Genomic DNA, 21935 nt, shown 5'->3' on the forward strand with positions numbered 1-21935 from the left:
CCATTCATTATAACTGGTCAAAAAATAGGTATTATCATGGTAAATGGCCAAAAACATGGTATTACCATTCATTATAACTGGTCAAAAAATAGGTATTACCATGGTAAATGGCCAAAAACATGGTATTACCATTCATTATAACTGGTCAAAAAATAGGTATTACCATGGTAAATGGCCAAAAACATGGTATTACCATTCATTATAACTGGTCAAAAAATATGTATTAACAAGGTAAATGGCCAAAAACAAGGTATTACCATTCATTATAACTGGTCAAAAAATAGGTATTAACATGGTAAATGGCCAAAAACATGGTAATACCATTCATTATAACTGGTCAAAAAATATGTATTAACAAGGTAAATGGCCAAAAACAAGGTATTACCATTCATTATAACTGGTCAAAAAATAGGTATTATCATGGTAAATGGCCAAAAACAAGGTATTACCATTCATTATAACTGGTCAAAAAATAGGTATTATCATGGTAAATGGCCAAAAACATGGTATTACCATTCATTATAACTGGTCAAAAAATATGTATTAACAAGGTAAATGGCCAAAAACAAGGTATTACCATTCATTATAACTGGTCAAAAAATAGGTATTACCATGGTAAATGGCCAAAAACATGGTATTACCATTCATTATAACTGGTCAAAAAATATGTATTAACAAGGTAAATGGCCAAAAACAAGGTATTACCATTCATTATAACTGGTCAAAAAATAGGTATTACCATGGTAAATGGCCAAAAACATGGTATTACCATTCATTATAACTGGTCAAAAAATATGTATTAACAAGGTAAATGGCCAAAAACAAGGTATTACCATTCATTATAACTGGTCAAAAAATAGGTATTAACATGGTAAATGGCCAAAAACATGGTAATACCATTCATTATAACTGGTCAAAAAATATGTATTAACAAGGTAAATGGCCAAAAACAAGGTATTACCATTCATTATAACTGGTCAAAAAATAGGTATTATCATGGTAAATGGCCAAAAACAAGGTATTACCATTCATTATAACTGGTCAAAAAATAGGTATTATCATGGTAAATGGCCAAAAACATGGTATTACCATTCATTATAACTGGTCAAAGAATAGGTATTATCATGGTAAATGGCCAAAAACAAGGTATTACCATTCATTATAACTGGTCAAAAAATAGGTATTACCATGGTAAATGGCCAAAAACAAGGTATTACCATTCATTATAACTGGTCAAAAAATAGGTATTATCATGGTAAATGGCCAAAAACAAGGTATTACCATTCATTATAACTGGTCAAAAAATAGGTATTAACATGGTAAATGGCCAAAAACATGGTATTATCATGGTCAATGGTCAAAAAATTTGGTATTAACAGAGTATTTGTCAAAAACAACAACATTTTTTTACCATGGTACATCGCCAAAAAACATGGTATTACCATAGTAATGGCCAAAAACAGAGTAATTCAATGGTAAATTGTCAAAAAACGAATCGGTTACTAACGTAACCTCGGTTCTCTCTAGATGAGGGAACGAGTATTGCGTAAGCTAGCTTACGCTACGGGAAAGATTCATCTGTTCTGAGATATTGAAGCCAAAAAATTATCCTTAATTTTGTATCCATTGTCAACGCAGTGCGGCAGCTGCAGACCTTGAGCGGGCTAGCTAGCGAGCTCATTGGTTGCTCTGCGGCAACTGCTGCAGCCTATAGACGAGCTTGGGCGAACTCGCATCCAATGAGAGGCGTCCGCGCTCACTGCATCAAAGCCCGCCAAAAGGGCGTGACTAAAGTGCATATAAGCGTAGTTCGTGAGGCTGGAACCCTGGTTTTCATTGAATGAAGCGAAAAATCGCCGTGGCGCGAAGCATCGGCCGGTTACGCAATACTCGTTCCCTCATCTAGAGAGAACTGAGGTTACGTTAGTAACCGATTCGTTCTCTTACGAGAGGTTCTCTCGTATTGCGTAAGCTAGCTTACGCTACGGGGACCCTTTGTCAACGCCGCGTGCGCCAAGCATCCACTGCATGAGCCCCAGGGAATTAAGGGGACCCGGGGAGCCCTTGTGAGTGGGGAATTAATATTTGGCCGGCAAGAGTGCGGGCCAGTGTGTGTGTAGTACATAAGCACATAGACAGAGCGGCGGTGCCGGTCTGTGTGGACTGTGTCCCATTAATGCAGCTCACCAGGGGAGCTGTAGCGTATTAAACCGCTAGCAGTTTAGCCTGCAGAGCGGGTACTTCCAGATTGTAAAATCTGACAAAGGTGGAGGGGAAGCCCAGCCCGCTGCCACACATATGTCGTGAATGGAAATCCCGCTGGACCATGCCCACGAGGAGGCCATGCCTCTAGTGGAGTGAGCCTTAATGCCTAGCGGGCATGATAGGTCTTTTGACGCGTACGCGGCAGCAATAGCGTCCACTATCCATCTGGACAGTGTCTGTTTCGAGGCGGTGAGACCTTTGGTGCGCCCTCCGAACGAAACGAAAAGCTGCTCGGAGCTTCTGAAAGATGCGGAGCGCGCAGTATACAATCTCAGTGCTCTGACTGGCAAAGGAGATTGGCGTCGCGTTCGCTATCAGATGCTGGTAGCGCCGACAAGGAAATGATCTGTGCTCTGAAAGGAGTACCGACCACCTTGGGGACGTAGCCGTGTCTAGGCTTTAAAATGACCTTGGAGTCACTTGGTCCAAACTCGAGGCACGCAGCGCTGACAGAGTGAAGGTCTCCAACCCGTTTAACTGATGATAGGGCAGTTAGAAAAACGGTTTTAAGTGAGAGGTGTTTCACATCCACGGATTGAAGCGGTTCGAAAGGGGGGGCTTTCATAGCTTCGAGAACTATAGAAAGGTCCCAGATAGGAACCGATGGGGGGCGCGGAGGGTTCATCCTTCTAGCTCCCCTGAGGAAGCGGATGACCAGCTCGTCTTTACCCTGTGACTGGCCGTGCAGGGGTTCAGCGAACGCCTCGACGGCCACCACGTACACTTTGAGCGTGGATGGGGATCTGCCCTTATCCAGCAGCTCTTGTAAGAACACGAGCAGCGGGGACACCCCACAAGTCCGTGGGTCCAGGTCTCTGTTGGTGCACCATTTTGAAAACACAGACCATTTTGACGCATAGAGTCTTCTCGTGGAGGGGGCTCTAGCGTGTATGATGGTGTTTATTACTCCTTCTGGCAAAGCGACGGGTAGTCGTTGATCACCCACGCGTGTAGCGCCCAGAGCTCTGGGTGGGAATGCCAGATCGTTCCGCGAGCTTGCGAGAGGAGATCTGCTCTCACTGGGATGGACCACGGCGCTGTCAGTGACAGCTGCGTAAGCTCCGGGAACCATGTTTGATTCTCCCAGCGCGGGGCTATGAGGAGCACCGAGTGGCGCGTTTCCCTGATCCTCTGCATTACCTGTGGCAATAGTGAGACGGGAGGGAAGGCGTAAAGCGGGCGTTTGGGCCAGTCCTGGGCCAGCGCGTCCTCGCTTTTGGAGAAAAATATTGGGCAGTGAGAGTTCTCTTCTGACGCAAAGAGGTCTATCTCTGCTCTGCCGAATATGCGCCATAACGTCTGGACTGTTTGAGCGTGCAGGGACCATTCCCCTGGGGGAATATTGTCTCTGGACAGTCTGTCTGGGCCGTCGTTCAGGTGGCCTGGCACGCGCGTTGCCCTCAGCGAGCGCAGGTGGCGCTGGGACCAACTCAGTATGCGTTTCGTCAGATGGAAGAGGTTCCTGGATCTGACACCGCCCTGACGGTTTAGATAGGATACCACAGACCTGTTGTCCGAGCGGACCAGGACGTGGTGACCCTGAATGATCGGGAGGAAGCGCACGAGCGCGTACTCGACCGCTATCATTTCCAGACAATTTATGTGAAGGAGCTTTTCCTTAACTGACCATAGGCCAAAAACCGGAGAGCCCTCGCGAGACCGCGCCCCAACCCGTGTTGGACGCCGTCTGTCGAGATGACTTTTCGGCGAGATACAGCTCCCATCATCACTCCCGCTGATACCACTCGGCCACTGTCCAGGGCTGCAGAGCTGAAATACAGGTCTGAGTCACTCTGATTGGCTGGCGGCCTGTGGCCCAAGCCCGGCGAGACGTGCGGGTGTTTAGCCAATGCTGAAGGGGCGATGCGCAGTAAACCCAGTTGAAGTACTGCTGCGGCTGAGGCCATGTAGCCTAGCACTCTCTGAAACTTCTTCAGAGGTGTGAGGCTGTTCATCTGAAATGACGCGGCTAGTCGCTGCACACGGCGCGCGCGCTGTGTAGATAAGCGTGCCGTCATTGCCACTGAGTCTAGTTCTATTCCAAGGAAGGAAATTGTCTGACTGGGCTGAAGTGAGCTCTTGGTCCAATTGACTGCAAGGCCCAAACTGTTCAGATGACTGAGGAGAACTGTTCTGTGAGACAGAAGCTCCATATGTGATTGTGCCAAAATCAGCCAATCGTCCAAATAGTTCAGAATTCGCAAACCCTGACTCCGCAGGGGTGCGAGCACCGCGTCCATGCACTTCGTAAAAGTACGGGGTGCTAAGGACAGGCCGAACGGAAGGACGGTGTATTGATAAACCTGGCCGTCGAAGGCGAATCTCAAGAATGGCCTGTGACGGGGATTTATCTGAATCTGAAAGTATGCATCTTTCAGATCGAGAGAAATAAACCAGTCCCCTTGGCGCACATGCGCGAGGAGTTTGCTGGTTGTAAGCATTTTGAACTGTCTTTTTGCAAGCGCTTTGTTCAAAACCCTGAGATCTAATATTGGTCTGAGGCCGCCGTCTTTCTTGGGGACAAGAATATAACGGCTGTAAAACCCCGACTCGCTCAGGGGAGGCGGCACTCTCTCTATGGCCCTTTTGCACAGAAGGTTTGCTATTTCTGAACGAAGCATGCGCGCTGCTTCCGTGTTCACAGTAGTTTCGATCCGCGCTCTGAAGCGAGGAGGACGGCGATCGAACTGTAGCAAATAGCCCTGTTTTATTGTGCTTAACACCCATTCGGATATCCCTGGAATATCTTCCCATGCTTTGAAGCGTAATGTTAGAGGGTGAGTGGCCAAATCGCTCTGATTGCCGCACACAGCGCGCTGAACAGGCTTTGATGCAGTGAGCGCGCGGATGCCTCTCATTGGATGCGAGTTCGCCCAAGCTCCTCTATAGGCTGCAGCAGTTGCCGCAGAGCAACCAATGAGCTCGCTAGCTAGCCCGCTCAAGGTCTGCAGCTGCCGCACTGCGTTGACAATGGATACAAAATTAAGGATAATTTTTTGGCTTCAATATCTCAGAAAAGATTAATCTTTCCCATAGCGTAAGCTAGCTTACGCAATACGAGAGAACCTCTCGTAAGAGAACATGGAATTATCAGATAAACGTCTAAAAAATGTATTTTACTATGGAAAATGGCAAAAAAACATGGTTTAATCATGGTACATGTTCAGGGTCCCCACTCTTTTCAAGGCAAGCATTTTCCAAGACATTTCCAGGACATTTTATGCACCTAACAAGTGTAATATTTATGGAAAATCACATGCGTCCATTCTTTTTTTAATTATTTTATGGTAGCTTCTCACCTCAAGATAAGCAGTTTGCTTCATGGCCTAGTTAATCCCCATAAAGCTGTCATTTAATTAAATAAATATATAGTCTGTATATGCTGCGCACTCTGTCTCCATCATCTCACACACAAGCACGCGAGTGATGATCATGTTGAGGTGTTTTTAGTGTACGAGCGGACGGCTCTACAGAGTAATTCTGAAGCGCACATCACTTGCAGATTATTAATTCAATTAAATCAGAGACATATCACAATTTTTATTTGATTAATTGTACATTCATTTTCATCCCAAAATGGCCTTTTCCACAAACTAAATGTAGTAGCATGACTTTTTATCCAAAAAGACAACAATTATAGTGTAAAAATAATAATAAGTTTCAATAATATCCTTACCTTCTCTTTCATTAGAATTTGCATGTCAAATCTACTGACTTCACTAGAATGTTTAAGCATTATAAGAACAAAGCAGAGCTACTGTATCATTTTCCAACAGTATTTAAACTGCTGAGCATGACTTTTATCAGAAACGACAACAATAGTAGACTAATAATAACAATTTAGAGTTTCAATAATGTTCTTTCTTCATTTCGTGCATTTCACATTAGTTTTTTTTTTTCTTTCTTTTTTTTTAACCATGCATTGAAAGCAATTACAGACCTGGGTGCAGAGATGGCGTACTGAACCCACGGTGCTGTAACGTGCAACATATCATGGTTGGGACGGTATGAAGCACACTATTGCCTCAGATCCCCAAAAGAGCACAATGACCGTCTGATTTTACTGGGAAGAGTGAAATGACATAGAGCACTAAAAATAGGGCATTGTGCATCTACTGTGGCCTTTCCTTCAAGATAACAAACAGCGGGGAGGACAAAGGGAACTCAAAATGCAATTAAGATGGTCTGCAGGAGCAGAAGGGACCTCAAACACAGGCACGCCACCAACAACGTCCTGTCTTTAATGCACAACATGAAGGGAACGCAAAGCCAGCGAGCACTTGTAAATCTGATTAAGAAAACAGAATCTGTCCGACACTGAGATTCATGTTGTCGTCTGTGTGTGTTCAGTACCGGTTCTGACTGATAAGCATGTGTGCTTAGGCCTCATTCAGTTCACACAGTGAGGTTATCAGCACTATGACCCTTTGAGAGTGTGTAAGTGCGTAGGGAACATATGACCAAGTGTGAGAATGACTACAAGTTTAACATACCTAGAGGTAATAGCAAGGTATTTTGACACAAGCAAGTGTGAAGGCTTGTAAACATAAGGCAGTGAAAGATAACATATTCATATGCCAATATAGGATGACCATGGTACATGGCCAAAAAACATGGTATTACTATAGTACATGGCCAAAAAACATGGTATTACTATAGTACATGGCCAAAAAACTTGGTATTACTATAGTACATGGCCAAAAAAACATGGTATTACCATGGTTAATTACCAAAAACATGGTATTACTACAGTACATGGCCAAAAAACATGGTATTACAATGTTTTAAAGGGACAGAAATATGGTATTACCATGGTAAATTACCAAAAACATGGTATTACTATAGTACATGGCCAAAAAACTTGGTATTACTATAGTACATGGCCAAAAAACATGGTATTACAATGTTTTAAAGGGACAGAAATATGGTATTACCATGGTAAATTACCAAAAACATGGTATTACTATAGTACATGGCCAAAAAACATGGTATTACAATGTTTTAAAGGGACAGAAATATGGTATTACCATGGTAAATTACCAAAAACATGGTATTACTATAGTACATGGCCAAAAAACTTGGTAATACTATAGTACATGGCCAAAAAACATGGTATTACAATGTTTTAAAGGGACAGAAATATGGTATTACCATGGTAAATTACCAAAAACATGGTATTACTATAGTACATGGCCAAAAAACATGGTATTACAATGTTTTAAAGGGACAGAAATATGGTATTACCATGGTAAATTACCAAAAACATGGTATTACTATAGTACATGGCCAAAAAACTTGGTAATACTATAGTACATGGCCAAAAAAACATGGTATTACAATGTTTTAAAGGGACAGAAATATGGTATTACCATGGTAAATTACCAAAAACATGGTATTACTATAGTACATGGCCAAAAAACATGGTATTACAATGTTTTAAAGGGACAGAAATATGGTATTACCATGGTAAATTACCAAAAACATGGTATTACTATAGTACATGGTCAAAAAAACATGGTATTACAATGTTTTAAAGGGACAGAAATATGGTATTACCATGGTAAATTGCCAAAAAACTTGGTAATACTATAGTACATGGCCAAAAAAACATGGTATTACAATGTTTTAAAAGGACAGAAATATGGTATTGCCATGGTAAATGACCAAAAAACATAGTATTACTATAGTACATGACCAAAATAACAAGGTATTACAATGTTTAAAGAACAGAAATATGGTATTGCCATGGTAAATGGCCAATAAACATGATATTTCTATTGTAAATGGCCAAAAAACATGGTATTACAATTGTAATCGGCCAAACTAATATTGTATTACCAAGGTACATAGCCAAAAAACATGGTATTACAATGGTGCATTGCTTCTTTCTAACTGTCCTACCACCAGTCCACTTGACCCTATCCCCTCCCTTCTTATGCAAGCTGCCTCTCCATGGATCTTACCCGAACTCACACACATTATCAATGCATCTCTCAGAACTGGAAACTTTAACAATACATTAGTTGACAACTACAGACCGGTGTCTCTCCTACCCTTCCAATCTAAAACTCTTTAGAGGGTCGTATTCAACCAGTTGTCTGCTTTTCTCTCACATAACAACCTACTCATAGCTCTACTGGCTTCAAAAAAGGACACTCAACAGAGACTGCCCTCTTGTCAGTAGCTGAACCCCTGCGACTGGCAAGAGCGAACTCCAAATCATCAGTCCTCAACCTCCTTGACTTGTCTGCTGCCTTTGACACAGTGAGCCACAAGATCCTCCTGTACACCCTCACTAACCTGGGCATCACAGGAACTGCGCTTGGATGCTTTGAGTCATATCTCACAGGCAGATAGTTCAAGGTGTCCTGGAGAGAAGAGGTGTCCAAGACACACCAGCAGACCACTGGGGTTCCTCAAGGATCAGTGCTTGGACTCCTCCTCTTCTCGATGTACACAACATCACTGGGACCGGTCATTGAAGCACATGGCTTTTCCTACCACTGTTTTGCAGATGATACAACACCTTCAGCTCAACCGTACCAAGACAGAACACCTTGTGATCCCAGCCAACCCATCTGTTGACCACAACCTCACTTTTCATCTTGGTTCAACTACACTAACACCAACCTGAACAGCCTGGAACCTGGGAGTGGTGGTAGATGACCAGCTTAATTTCACTGCACAAATCTTATCAACCACCTGGTCTTGCAGATTCGTGCTTTACAACATCATGAAAATCAGACCTTTCCTGTCTGAATATGCTAAACATCTCCTGGTCCAAGCTCTGGTCATTTCAAGACTGGACTACTACAATGGTCGGCTGGTTGGCTGGCCTTCCAGCTAACACAATTAAGCCACTGCAGATGGTCCAGAATGCAGCAGCGCATCTGGTCTTCAATCAGCTAAAAAGGGCTCATGTCACCCCACTCTTGATTTCACTCCTGTAGCTGCCTGCATCAAATTCAAGGCTTTGACTTTGGCCTTCAAGGAAGACAATGGAACTGCACCCTCTTACTTCAATTCACTTCTTCAGGTCTATGCTCAAACTCGCTCCCTGTGGTCTATGAACGAGCAACGCCTGGTGGTCCCATCACAAAGAGGCTCAAAGTCTATTTCACTAGTGTGCAATTTCTCTGTTCTACTGTGTGTGGAATGAGCTTCCAACCTCTACACAATCTGCTGTTACCTTCTCAACATTCAAGATCCAGCTGAAAACACATCTGTTCCACGAGCACTTAACCAATCCACACTAACTGCACTTAACATGCACTTAAATGTACAAAAACATATATATTTCCTTGTCTGTCTCTTCCTTCTGTGCTAACATCTTTACTACTCCAGCCACTGTGAAAACATGGCAGTCCTGTACTGCTGATTTTGTTAAACTTTGTTTGACAAATTGCTTGCTATGTGTCTCATTTGTAAGTCGCTTTGGATAAAAGCGTCTTCTAAATGACTAAATGTAAAAAAACATGGCGTTAACCAAACAATGCGCATTACCATGGTAAATGGCCAAAAAAAAACAAAAAAACATGATAGTACTATTGTACAAGGCCAAACAACATGGTATCCCTATTGCAAATGTACAACAAATATGTTTTTTCTATTGTAAATAGTCAAAAATAAATAAATAAATAATTAGTATCAACATGGTTCATTGCCAAAAAACATGATATTACTATTGTAAATGGCCAAAAACATATTACAATTGTAACTGGCCAAAAAATATTATATTACCATGGTACATAGCCAAAAATCTTGGTATTACCATTGTGCATGGCCAATGGTATTTTTATATTTAATGGTTAATGGCCAAAAAACACAATATTATTATTGTACATGGCCAAAAACATAAAATTACCATGGTACACGTCTAAGATTAATTTACCGTGGTACATGGCCAAGAAACAAAACATTACCATGGTACACGTCTAAAAAAATATATTTTACCAAAGTACACGGCTAAAAACATTGCATGACCATGGTTAATGGACACAAAACATGGTATTACCATGGTACTTGTCTAAAATAAACAATGTTTTACCATAGTAAATGCCTAATGCTTTCACTTCTGTTCCAAACCAAACACTTGGAAGTGTGTGCAATACCCATGCGAAAAGTTTGAGTTAACATTATCATGGTGGCATCTATTATTTATGTATGCAGATCTACCTTCCTATGACCGCCCTCTCCAGGTGGGCTATCAGTTAGCATCATCTTCAGGTATTCTTCTTTAGACATGTTGTGCTGAAGACCTCCATCCTTTAGTTTTTCCCTTTCTCTCTCCTGTAGCCGACAGGAAGCCTCTGCCGCGTACAGCTGCCTGTAGAGGACAAACAGAACCAAATAGGTTTTAAACACAGACTGTGTGTATCAAAACCTGCAGGTGATGCTGCAAACTCCATCCAGTTGAGTTCAGAGGTAAACAGGTTGTGGTCCTGAGGTTCAGGTGTGAGATCACAGGTCATGCTGGTGATATGGGTCGAGGGCTTGTCTCTTTATCTGTCTGTCTTACTCCGAATGCTTGTTGGGAAACAGACAGCGGAAATTAGGCAGTGACTGGAGTTGATGTGGTATAACTGAGGGTTATGGTGACAGTAGACATTAAAGGAGGATTAAAGAGACTTCTTAAACTAAAGTTCTACAGTATTGACACCTCATCTACAGCTTACACATGAACGACCCATAAAGTCAACCGAAGATGTGTAGATTCTACAGATACTGCAGAGTAAAATATCTCTCAAAGGTTAATCACAGTTAACACAAGCTAAGGCTAATCCTTCACAGTGACACCTCATACAGTTTTCAACAGTGTGTTTAACACATCCTTCTATCGGGCAGAGAGCAGGAAAGGGAGATAGATTGGGAATGTGAGAGATCCGGGTGACGTGACCTTGATGATTCTCGTGCTGCTCTCTCAAGTGTTCAGCTTCTGCAGTGTGCCATTACAGAGTACACACTAAATCTCAACCACAAAAACATAAATCAAATTTAATTCCACTGTAGAGCGTTGGAGGGCGGGGAATAGGGTTGTGCCGGCTGACCAACTTCACGATGTAGAGCCACCATCGTGATGCCACGCCCCCTTTTGTGAGTCTTGCTAGTGTGACTCACTAATCCTAGTCTCTTCTATAGTTAACCTAAAAACTTAGCAGGGATTGCTCTGTAAATTAAATTGAGAATATAACTAATGCATATATGCTATTTTAAATACTGTAGTATACGCCAGAGACGTGACGTGTTAGTCTGTGAAAATACCGTGTCAGGCAGGCTACACAAATATTGATCTTGTTAGCTTCTTGTCTTTTTTTTACATGTCTTACACTGTACATTTAGATTAAAATATTTTATGTTGTAGGTTACAAGAAAATAGCCTTTATTAATTAATTATTAGTAGTTGTAGTGTCTCAGAAAATCTTGCTCATTGTCACATAGCTCTTGTATAACACTAGTTTAAGATCAACCCAGACCAGCGAACGTCAAATAACTTTTGTCTAGTTAATACTTTTAAAGAAAAATTTCCTTGGCCATAAATCCATAATGTCAAATCAAATGAAAGAAACAAGGTGAATATGAATAACACACATTTATTAAAACATAGAAGAACAACAAATAAAGAACAAGAAAACGGGAACAACACTCAGACCGAAACTCGGCATTAACATTTCACTTATAATTAGCAGCACAATTAACTTCAACACAGGCTACAAAATAAATTATGTTATTGAAATATTGTAAAGTGGTCATATGAACTACACAAATGAACGCTTAAAAAATTATATGCAAAATCGAATAGCTCCGCAACGGATGGCGAAAAATGCGTAAAGAAGTCTAATATCTTTCACCATAGACCATGTTTAAATTTCGATGTTTCTGGCCAGAAATACCAACATATTGACTTTATCTGGTTTTAATAAGCTGCGGATTGGAGTAACTACACTACCCGCTGTGCTGAAGACCCGCTCTGATGGAGTACTGGTAGCACATATGCACAGATATTTCCGTGCTAATCTTGCCATGAACGGAAACCTTTTGTCGTTCGTTTTCCACCAAGTCAGCGGGTCCTCTTCCCCATCAGTGGCCAATTCCTGCAGGTACATGGTCATTTCTGCCTCGACCTTTTGCTCATCAGTGAGCGTGGCTGTGGCTGCACTCTTCGCAAGAAGGCTGCCCAAAGACGACTTTTTTTTTCTTAGGCGCAATATATTAAAAAGCCCGGATGAGTAGGCTACTAATTAGTTGGGCTAGTAAAATAACGAAATTATAGTTTTTCAGTAAAAAAAAAAATATCTATGTAAAGAGATATATTAAAATAAAAAGTGCTTAAAAGTGCACAACTCTTCTTAAGTGGAAGAAATATTTTTCCCCCTTACGTGCAACCTATTGGAAAGGGCGGATGAGTCAGTTGGGATAGTAAAATAACGAAATTATAGTTTTTAAGTGGAAAATAGTATTTATGTAAAGAGATATATTAAAATAAAAAGTGCACAACTCTTCTTAAGTGAAAGCTAAAAAAAAATGCTTCACGTGTCGTGCAACCTACTGATAAAGCACCGACGAGTCATTAGTTGGGTTAGTAAAATAACGAAATTATAATTTGTCATATAATTTTTGAAAATTATATTAAATTATATAACCCCCCAAACGATATCATCGTCCATCGCGATGTTTTACTGTCAACATCGTCAACTGCCAATTTAGGGGACATCGCCCAACCCTAGCGGGGAAAAACGCACGCCCGGTCCCCAATCAGCCTGATAGGGGTGCATGAGGGATAAAGGCGGCCGGGACGACGGTTAGAGAGAGAGAGAGAATTTCAGGCAGCTGCTCTATTTCTTCATTCAAATATTATTTATATTGCCAAGCCGGTTCTCGCCTGCTCCTTGCCCATTAACCGCTTTACATTGATGCCCAAACCCGGGAAGGAGGAGGGATACCCGTCGCTGCTGTCCACCCAGGGGAGCACCGCTGCCGTCCACCGAGGCACGGAGTAGCCTGACCGCCTGGACGCGCTGCCGTCCGTGAGGCGAGTGGGGACTGGACTCCCCGACCGCCTGGAGCGATGGCGTCGCTGCCAGGAGCGGAGGAGTGCCCTGCCATCCCCAAGAAACGTGGAGGGGTCGAAAGAAGACCGCCGTCCGTGAGGCGAGTGGGGACTGGACTCCCGGACCACCTGGAGCGATGGAGCCACTGCCAGGAGCGGAGGAGTGCCCTGCCATCCCCCAGAAACGCGGAGGGGTCGAAAGAAGACCGCCGTCCGCAAGGGCAGGACTTACTTTCAATTAAGTACATTACTTCAGTTACACATTTTTCTAAAATAATATTATTAGAATACACGTAAAACATCAACTATCAGGCCCGTAGACGGGGGGGGTTCGGGTAGTTTGAACGACACCCCCCCCTCCTCACTGACAAAGGTCAAGAATTTAAATCATTCATTAATGTATTCATTAATATCGTCCTTTACAGGAGTTACATGCGCAGCAACTGACATTTATTTGGTTTCGCAGATGTAAGGGACCGTCTGAAAACTCCACTCACTACACTAAAACATAGGAGATATCCATTCAATCATTCAATTCACGTTCAAGTTATACATGAAAAAAATTACATTAACATTCAGAATGTTCTTATAAATTCCCAGAGGACAGACAGACATACTACAGGTGATATTATTACAGTATGATCAATTATATAAGAACAGAAATCAATTATTTTAGAAAAATATTCACTAAAATTCACCAAAATGATGTTTTCTCATTTTAAAGGCTGTGGTAACTTCCCAGAGGATATATGAACTTACTTCAGGTACAATTATTACAGTATCATCAATTATATAAGTACAGTAATCAATTCACCAACATTTATTTTCTCAATTTAAATGCTGTAGGTAATTTTATAATTTTAGTGATTAAGTAGTAAGTCCTTCTATCCTCTAAAATTGATTACTGTACTTATATAATTGATTATACTGTAATAATTTCACCTGTAGTATGTCCAGGCTTGACTGGTAATCTGGCATATTGAGCATTTTCCCAGTGTGCCGACGCACTTTGGGGCCGATCAGGGGTGGGCTGCCCATCGGGAGAACTAACTGGGTCATTGGGTCACCTGCGAAACGGGCCGAATCGGCCGCGATGAGCTAAAATGAGCCGCATCGTTATGCAGAACGGACCACAAAACGGTGCCGTGATATCGGCTGCGATGAGCTAAAATGAGCCGCATCGTTATGCAGAACGGACCACAAAACGGTGCCGTGATATCGGCCGAGATGAGCTAAAATGAGCCGCATCGTTACGCAGAACGGACCACAAAAGGTGCCGTGATATCGGCCTAGATGAGCTAAAATGAGCCGCATCGTAATGCAGAACGGACCACAAAATGGTGCCGTGATATCGGCCGCGATGAGCTAAAATGAGCCGCATCGTTACGCAGAACGGACCACAAACCGGTGCCGTGATATCGGCCAAGATGAGCTAAAATGAGCTGCATCGTTATGCAGAACGGACCACAAAACGGTGCCGTGATACATAAAAGACTGCCAAACAGGGTACGGTTAATATACCTGATATGCAATGACAACGTTATAGTAAATATTTTCAGTTCATCAAAAAGCGTGCTCATTAAGATACCAGCAGACAAGCTAATCCAGCACAAATTAGTGCATAAAAAGTCACCAAATGAAGTAAGAAAATAAGACTTGAACAATATGCATGTAAACACGAATCTAGTTATGACAGAATCAATTACCCTGTCTGTGTAGAAGTAGAATCTAACATTTCACCTCCTGTCATGATCATATAAAGTCAGTAAACCCAGTAAATTTAGCATGATTTGCGAAAGGATTCCAGAAAGTGCCATGATGTAGTTATGTGCAATGTACTGTTTATATGTTGCAAACTGCACCCGTAAGAATAACGCCAGTAACACATAACAAAAAATTCTAAAAGTGAATCCTAAATTTATGTGGGACAACTTAAAAGATCTAATAACACACTTTAGTACACAAGAATTAACATGAGCATATTAACAAAAATATGAGCTTCACATTTCTGCTTTTAATCCTCCAGAACACTTGGCCTCATATGCATTCCTGTAAATGTGATTTTTGTTTGTGTTCAAACTGATGGACAGGTTGAAATAATTGTTTTTTGGTAATCAACAGCATGTCAAAGATGATGTGTGTAGAATTTAACCTGTGTATGTGCCAGTACTCGGGCCAGAAATTAATTTTCCCATTAATGGGTGATATTTGCCCCCTGGAATTTCTTGATTTGACCTAACAACCCTCAGGGAGCACGATGACAGACAATGTACTGTGGAGCAAAGTTATTTTCTTAAAATACAATCAACTGCATTTAAAAAATACTTAGCGATTGTGTAAATACTGAAGGTGAGTGCATTAATTTCACATATAAACATTGCATTGAAATGTGTCGTCCTTTACACATCTAGTCACGGCTAAAAATAGCAACCAAGCAATGCTGCAAAAATCTCCAAAAATCGAGTGCATTTACAAAGAGGCCATATTAAACCCACTCAAAGCCCGCAGGCGCAGGCCAGTGTCATCACATCTGTCTGACACTACTGCACCAGTTTCAACACACTTGCTGACCCATTGGCTTTTGCTGGTGTATGTGTGCTTGAGCAACTGTTTGTGTGACAACTACAGGCGAAGACTGCGCCTGACTAAAACTGTAGAGGTGAGGGTAGGAGAAGAGGGCCAGTGTAGCACAGCACGGTGAATTTGAAAGGAATTGTTCGCCCAAAAATGAAAACATCTCTCATTCTTTACCCCTACTTATGTTGTTACAAATGCATTATTTGTTGATGTTTTTTTTCTTCTTCTTCTGAGGAAAACAAAAGGAGAATGTTATGGTGCACTTACCATACAGGAACAATTCACTGTGATCACATCTGTCAAGCTTTAAAAATGAATGCCAAGAAAGCTTTGTAGGAGCTCACGTCTAGCCCGTGTCAAGATTTTAAAAAGGCACATGCGATGTAATCAAATGTGACTCACACAAAGATTATCTATTGGTCCATTCATCACACATATCTCTCGTATGGCTTCAGACTACTTGGTATAAAGCGCAAAGGTTATATGGACTAAATGGAGTTGTATGGTGGTATTTTTTGTCCTTTTTGGAGCTTGCCAACCCGTGATCACATTAAACTGTCATTGTATGGCAAGAAATGTGTAAGCATTCCAGGTTGGGAAACAATGACAGATTCTTTCTTTTTGGGTGAACCATTCCATTACCTTGGAACATTTGAACTCAGTGACAAGGACGGAGAGGTCAGGGGTCAAAGGAAAAGTTCACTAACAGTGTGAACACAAACATAGTGCTGTGGGGATACACGTATGTACCTGGACCGCTCGGCTAGAGCTTTGAGAAGGAAAGACAACAAGCTCTCAGCTCCACTGAGTGAAAGAAGACGTGGAAGAAACAGAGAGAAGAATAAAGTTAGCAGATTGTTTCACATGGTTAACTTTTTATAGAGTATTGACACGATTACAAGCTGCAAAAGGAAAAAAGCTTCATTAGCTGGAGCAATATCTGTGAGTGATATTGGATGGTTTGCCTAGAGGCGCTGTTACGTAACATGAAATAAAGGTTGAAGTGGAATAAACAAAGACGATAACTACATTACAAGGCTCCCTTCATAACAGTTGGGAAAAACAGCTTTGCCGCATCATCAATCACACAGTGTTTAAGTGGAACATTTCACAGAACAAAGAAGGTTACTGGAAAACTGGAGAGTTTTTAATTCAGTTCACAAGTACACACACATTTACCAGGCTTTCTAAATGAGGACATCCCATTGACATCTACTGTTTTTATATAAAGCTAATCATCAGGTCAGCATAATCAGTCAGGGTCAGAGTTATCTAATCTAGCGAGGACGAAAACCTACAATATAAAAGATAAGGGAGGACAAGTCTTTCACTAAGGAAAAGCGGACAATCCGCTCCAGGTTTGTATTTTAGTACAGTGACTATATCACCAATCTCTGCACAGAAAAGTACAGTCCACGGGGACTGGTCATCACAGTACAGATCAATAATGCAAAGAGACATATGCCAAGTATATAATGTCTCCAAGTTTACAGAGCTGATTTATAACAGAACTGCCCATTTCGATCAAAGACTATTTGAGCTTGCTAATCTACTGCAGGTTCAAAGCAGGCTTTGGTGGTGCTCTGATCGATAGTGGAAGTATTCACTTGGGTTTGACCTGTTGAAGAAGTTTTTCGTCCTTGAAAACTGCAAGCGCGTGATGATGGTGACAGCAGATTAAAATTAATTGGACAAAAAGAAGCGAGAGACCATAGCTGGTGGCTAAATCCAGTCTCGGAATAGATTGGTCTCTCCTGGCCTTTTAAACCAGGCACTTAATGAGTCATACCAGCACAAGGTTGGAGGGCAAGATTAAATTTAATCAAATCTAAGGCCCTACCAAATGGTTTGCGTTAGACCTCTTTAGAAATGTAGTTTTGTTTTAGGAATGTTTATATGTTCTAGATATTTTTAGGTCTTTAAAACTACCAAGAGTATATTAAATTATACAACAAATTACCTCTTAAATGAAGTGACTTTGATTAATGTTGCATCATTTAATCATACCAGTAAAAGCATCCTATTCCATGCATCCACACTCCTAGACCACTCACTCGCACTCAGATTTGGGGGCTCGTCCGGGATAGGTTCGTTGTTAGCCTAAACAATTAACTTCCAAATAAACCTTGCTCTTCAATCATACCATCAAAAGTACCTTATTCCATGCGTTCACCCACCCAGATCACTCACTCACCCACATTCGGAAAGATTTGGGGGCTCTTCTGGGATAGGTTTGTCGTCGACCATCTTGCGGCAGTTGTATGTTGGTGCCTCAGAGCTGAGCCCTTGGTTCTGGCAACTGTGGGGCCCTGTCTGGGCTCTGGAAGTCTCTGGAGAGGAGCTGAGCTTGGAGCTGTGGGGTAAGGGGCTGCCGGAGTGGTGGGAGCCACTGGCAGGCACACATGGGATAAAGGTACATGAGACCCAACCATTAAAACAATATGACAGGACTGTTGCAGAGAGAATTATTTTACTGTTTGATTTTTATCACTAGCTTAAAAATTTGAAAGTATTTATAGGAAACTAAAAAGGTAAATTATTTATGAATGGTTTCTTTCTGCAAGTAATTATATTGACTTGACAATGCCAACATACTTTTATTCTACAAACTTGGATTAAATTTCCAAAACCCATCCATCCATCCACCCATCACTTTTCTATCTATCTATCTATACATCCATCCATCACATTTCTATCTATCCATCCATCACTTTTCTATCTATCCATCCATACATCCCTTTTTCTATCTATCTATCTATCTATCTATCTATCTATCTATCTCTCTATCTATCTATCTATCTATCTATCTATCTATCTATCTATCTATCTATCTATCTATCTATCTATCTATCTATCTATCTATCTATCTATCTATCCACATATCCATCCATCACATTTCTATCTATCTATCTATACATCCATCCATCACTTTTCTCTCTATCCATCCATACATCCCTTTTTCTATCTATCTATACATCCATCCATCACTTTTCTATCTATCCATCCATCCCTTTTTCTATCTATCATCCATCTATCTATTTATCTATCTACACATCCATCCATCACTTTTCTATCTATCTATCTATCTATCTATCTATCTATCTATCTATCTATCTATCTATCTATCTGTCTACACATCCATCCATCACTTTTCTATCTATCTATCTATCTATCTATCTATCTATCTATCTATCTATCTATCTATCTATCTATCTATCTATCTATCTATCCATCCATAAAACACTTTTCTATCTATCCATCTATCTATACATCCATCCATAAAACACTTTTCTATCTATCCATCCATCCATCCATCCCTTTTTCTATCTATCTATCTATCTATCTATCTATCTATCTATCTATCTATCTATCTATCTATCTATCTATCTATCTATCTATCTATCTATCACTTTTCTTTCTATCTATCTATCTACACATCCATCCATCACTTTTCTATCTATCCATCCATACTTTTTTCTATCTATCTATCTATCTATCTATCTATCTATCTATCTATCTATCTATCTATCTATCTATCTATCTATCTATCTATCTATCTGTCTACACATCCATCCATCACTTTTCTATCTATCTATCTATCTATCTATCTATCTATCTATCTATCTATCTATCTATCTATACATCCATCCATAAAACACTTTTCTATCTATCCATCCATCCATCCATTCATCCCTTTTCTATCTATCTATCTATCTATCTATCTATCTATCTATCTATCTATCTATCTATCTATCTATCTATCTACATCCATCCATCACTTTTCTATCTATCCATCCATACTTTTTTCTATCTATCTATCTATCTATCTATCTATCTATCTATCTATCTATCTATCTATCTATCTATCTATCTATCTATCACTTTTCTTTATTTCTTTCTTTCTATCTATCTACACATCCATCCATCACTTTTCTTTCTTTCTATCCATCCATCCCTTTTTCTATCTATCCATCCATCTATCTACCACTTTTCTATCCATCCATCCCTTTTTGTATCTATCCATCCATCCATCCCTTTTGTATCTATCCATCCATCCATCCCTTTTCTATCTATCTATCTATCTATCTATCTATCTATCTATCTATCTATCTATCTATCTATCCATCCATCCATCCATCCATCCATCCATCCATACATACATCCATCCCTTTTTTAATATATATCTATCCATCCATCCATCCATCATCTTTTCTATCAGTTTATCTGTCCATCCATCCATCCATCCATCCATCCATCCATCCATCCATCCATCCATCCATCCATCTCTGTTTGTCTGTCTATCCATCCAACCATCCATCCACCCATCCATCCATCCATCTATCTGTCCATCCGTCTGTCCGTCTCTCTCACTCTCTCTCTCTCTCTCTCTCTCTTTCTGTATTCCTTGTGTCCATCCAAATTATTCAAACTACTTCTGACATATAACCTTCAAACTTCAAACTAACTTTATCAAATTGTTTCAATCTTTCAGACAATGCCTTGATGAAGTTGGTTTTGTCTTGACAAACAACATTTTTCTAGTTTGATGAATGATGTTCCAGTGTGGTTGGATTTTGTGAGTAATTCCTTGGACTTGGACAGTGTATGGAAAATAGATTCTGAATTGACAGCAGTCTGTTTGGCCATCTTTTGAGGATGCATTCATATGTCAAAAATGCACTCAAAACCACACACATCAGAACAGACAACTTGCCCGTGAGCAGGACCCTGACCTTTCTGCAACAACATGAAGGCTGCCATTATAACTGTTCCATCTAAAAGGGCACTTAAAGGTTTCTTATAATTTTTTTCTGCTTTTATCTGCAGCATTATAAGCTTATATGGGTCTGCAATTATGTGTAATCCACCATTTCAGTATGTGCACACAATACACTGTGTAAGCATGTCACTCGATTTCCCAGAAAATTGAGCAGTGCACTATTTATCCATGCATTTCCATGTCAACTGCAAAGCATGTACAAATTATGTTCCATTTGTAACATAATGGCAGTGGACAGTGTGTAGGAAATGTTCTAAGGTAGTTCAACATGGTTGAACATTGATTTTCCTCCATGGCTCAAAATTTTCCAGATGGCTCTATGGTTAAAAACAATGTAGTTTTACTATGCAGATGGTAAATCATTTGTGCCAATATTTCAATGGTATGCAAAAGATTTGCTTATACAAAAAATTCAGTCGATTACATAATCCCAACAGCATAAAACTGGAAAATGGCTCCTCCAAAGCAAATAAAGTTGTTGTAGCTTTCTTTTCCATATAGCATAAAAGTCTTGCAGTAGGACGTGTGCCAAAGGTGAGGGCCCATCCCATGTTTCCTATGATTCTCCTGCAGGTAGATCTATATTAGAATTCATGAGGTGATTAGAAGTGATTACCTGTGATTGGCTCCAACACTTTGAAAAACGTTTATTGGCTTTTCTGCTGTGTTACTTAAGTAGCCCAAATTCAACTTTTAAACTACGTTCAGCCTCTTTTGTGAGTGGAAAAAAGTAAGTGATATGAACTTTGATATAAAAACAATATGCCCACTTGAAAGACGTCTCTTCTCATAGCTAGGATGCACACAGCTGGATATGCAAAGTTTCCAGACAGGCAAAGTATTTATACAGCTGCATCAAAATCAAATCATATGTATTTGTTTGTGTGTGACTGGAAGAATATGTGCACATTTATAAACAATAACTAATAGCAGACTGGAAAGTTGGAACTCCAGCCTGAAGGCTAATCAATAATGTTGGACAAGACAACCGTTTTGAAGCGATTTGGCAAAGCAAACACAATCAGTAAGAAAGCACTTGATTCATACAGCCTCTAGCCTCAAATATGATCTATCTTCAGTCTCTTAAATGGATAGTTCAATCCCAAAATGAAAACTCAGTCATCATTTACATACTCTTATTCCAAAATACACTCGTTCCAATCCCGTATGACTTTCCTCTGCAAAAAAATACATTCTGGGTAATGTCTTAGAGATGTCTGAAGTTTGAAGATGTGAAGCCTCAAAAAGGACACAAAATCATTGCAG

The 21935-nt window shown here is 40.6% G+C and overlaps 1 protein-coding gene across 3 annotated transcripts in view; it reads right to left on the minus strand.

The window, feature by feature from the left end:
• LOC127660429 (signal-induced proliferation-associated 1-like protein 2) overlaps positions 1 to 21935 on the minus strand; it is a 212756-nt gene that overhangs the window by 25946 nt on the left and 164875 nt on the right. For 2 of the 3 annotated variants that reach the window (XM_052150646.1, XM_052150645.1), the window contains exons 15-16: positions 18084 to 18278; positions 10441 to 10591 (exon numbers count right to left, since the gene is read on the minus strand). In XM_052150646.1, the coding sequence (XP_052006606.1) occupies positions 10441 to 10591; positions 18084 to 18278 (346 nt within the window). The remainder of the gene's footprint in view (positions 1 to 10440; positions 10592 to 18083; positions 18279 to 21935) is intronic. The other variant, XM_052150647.1, reaches the window with a different exon arrangement.

This window comes from Xyrauchen texanus, chromosome 20 (genome assembly GCF_025860055.1).
Source record: "Xyrauchen texanus isolate HMW12.3.18 chromosome 20, RBS_HiC_50CHRs, whole genome shotgun sequence".
NCBI classification, from domain to species: Eukaryota; Metazoa; Chordata; class Actinopteri; order Cypriniformes; family Catostomidae; genus Xyrauchen; species Xyrauchen texanus.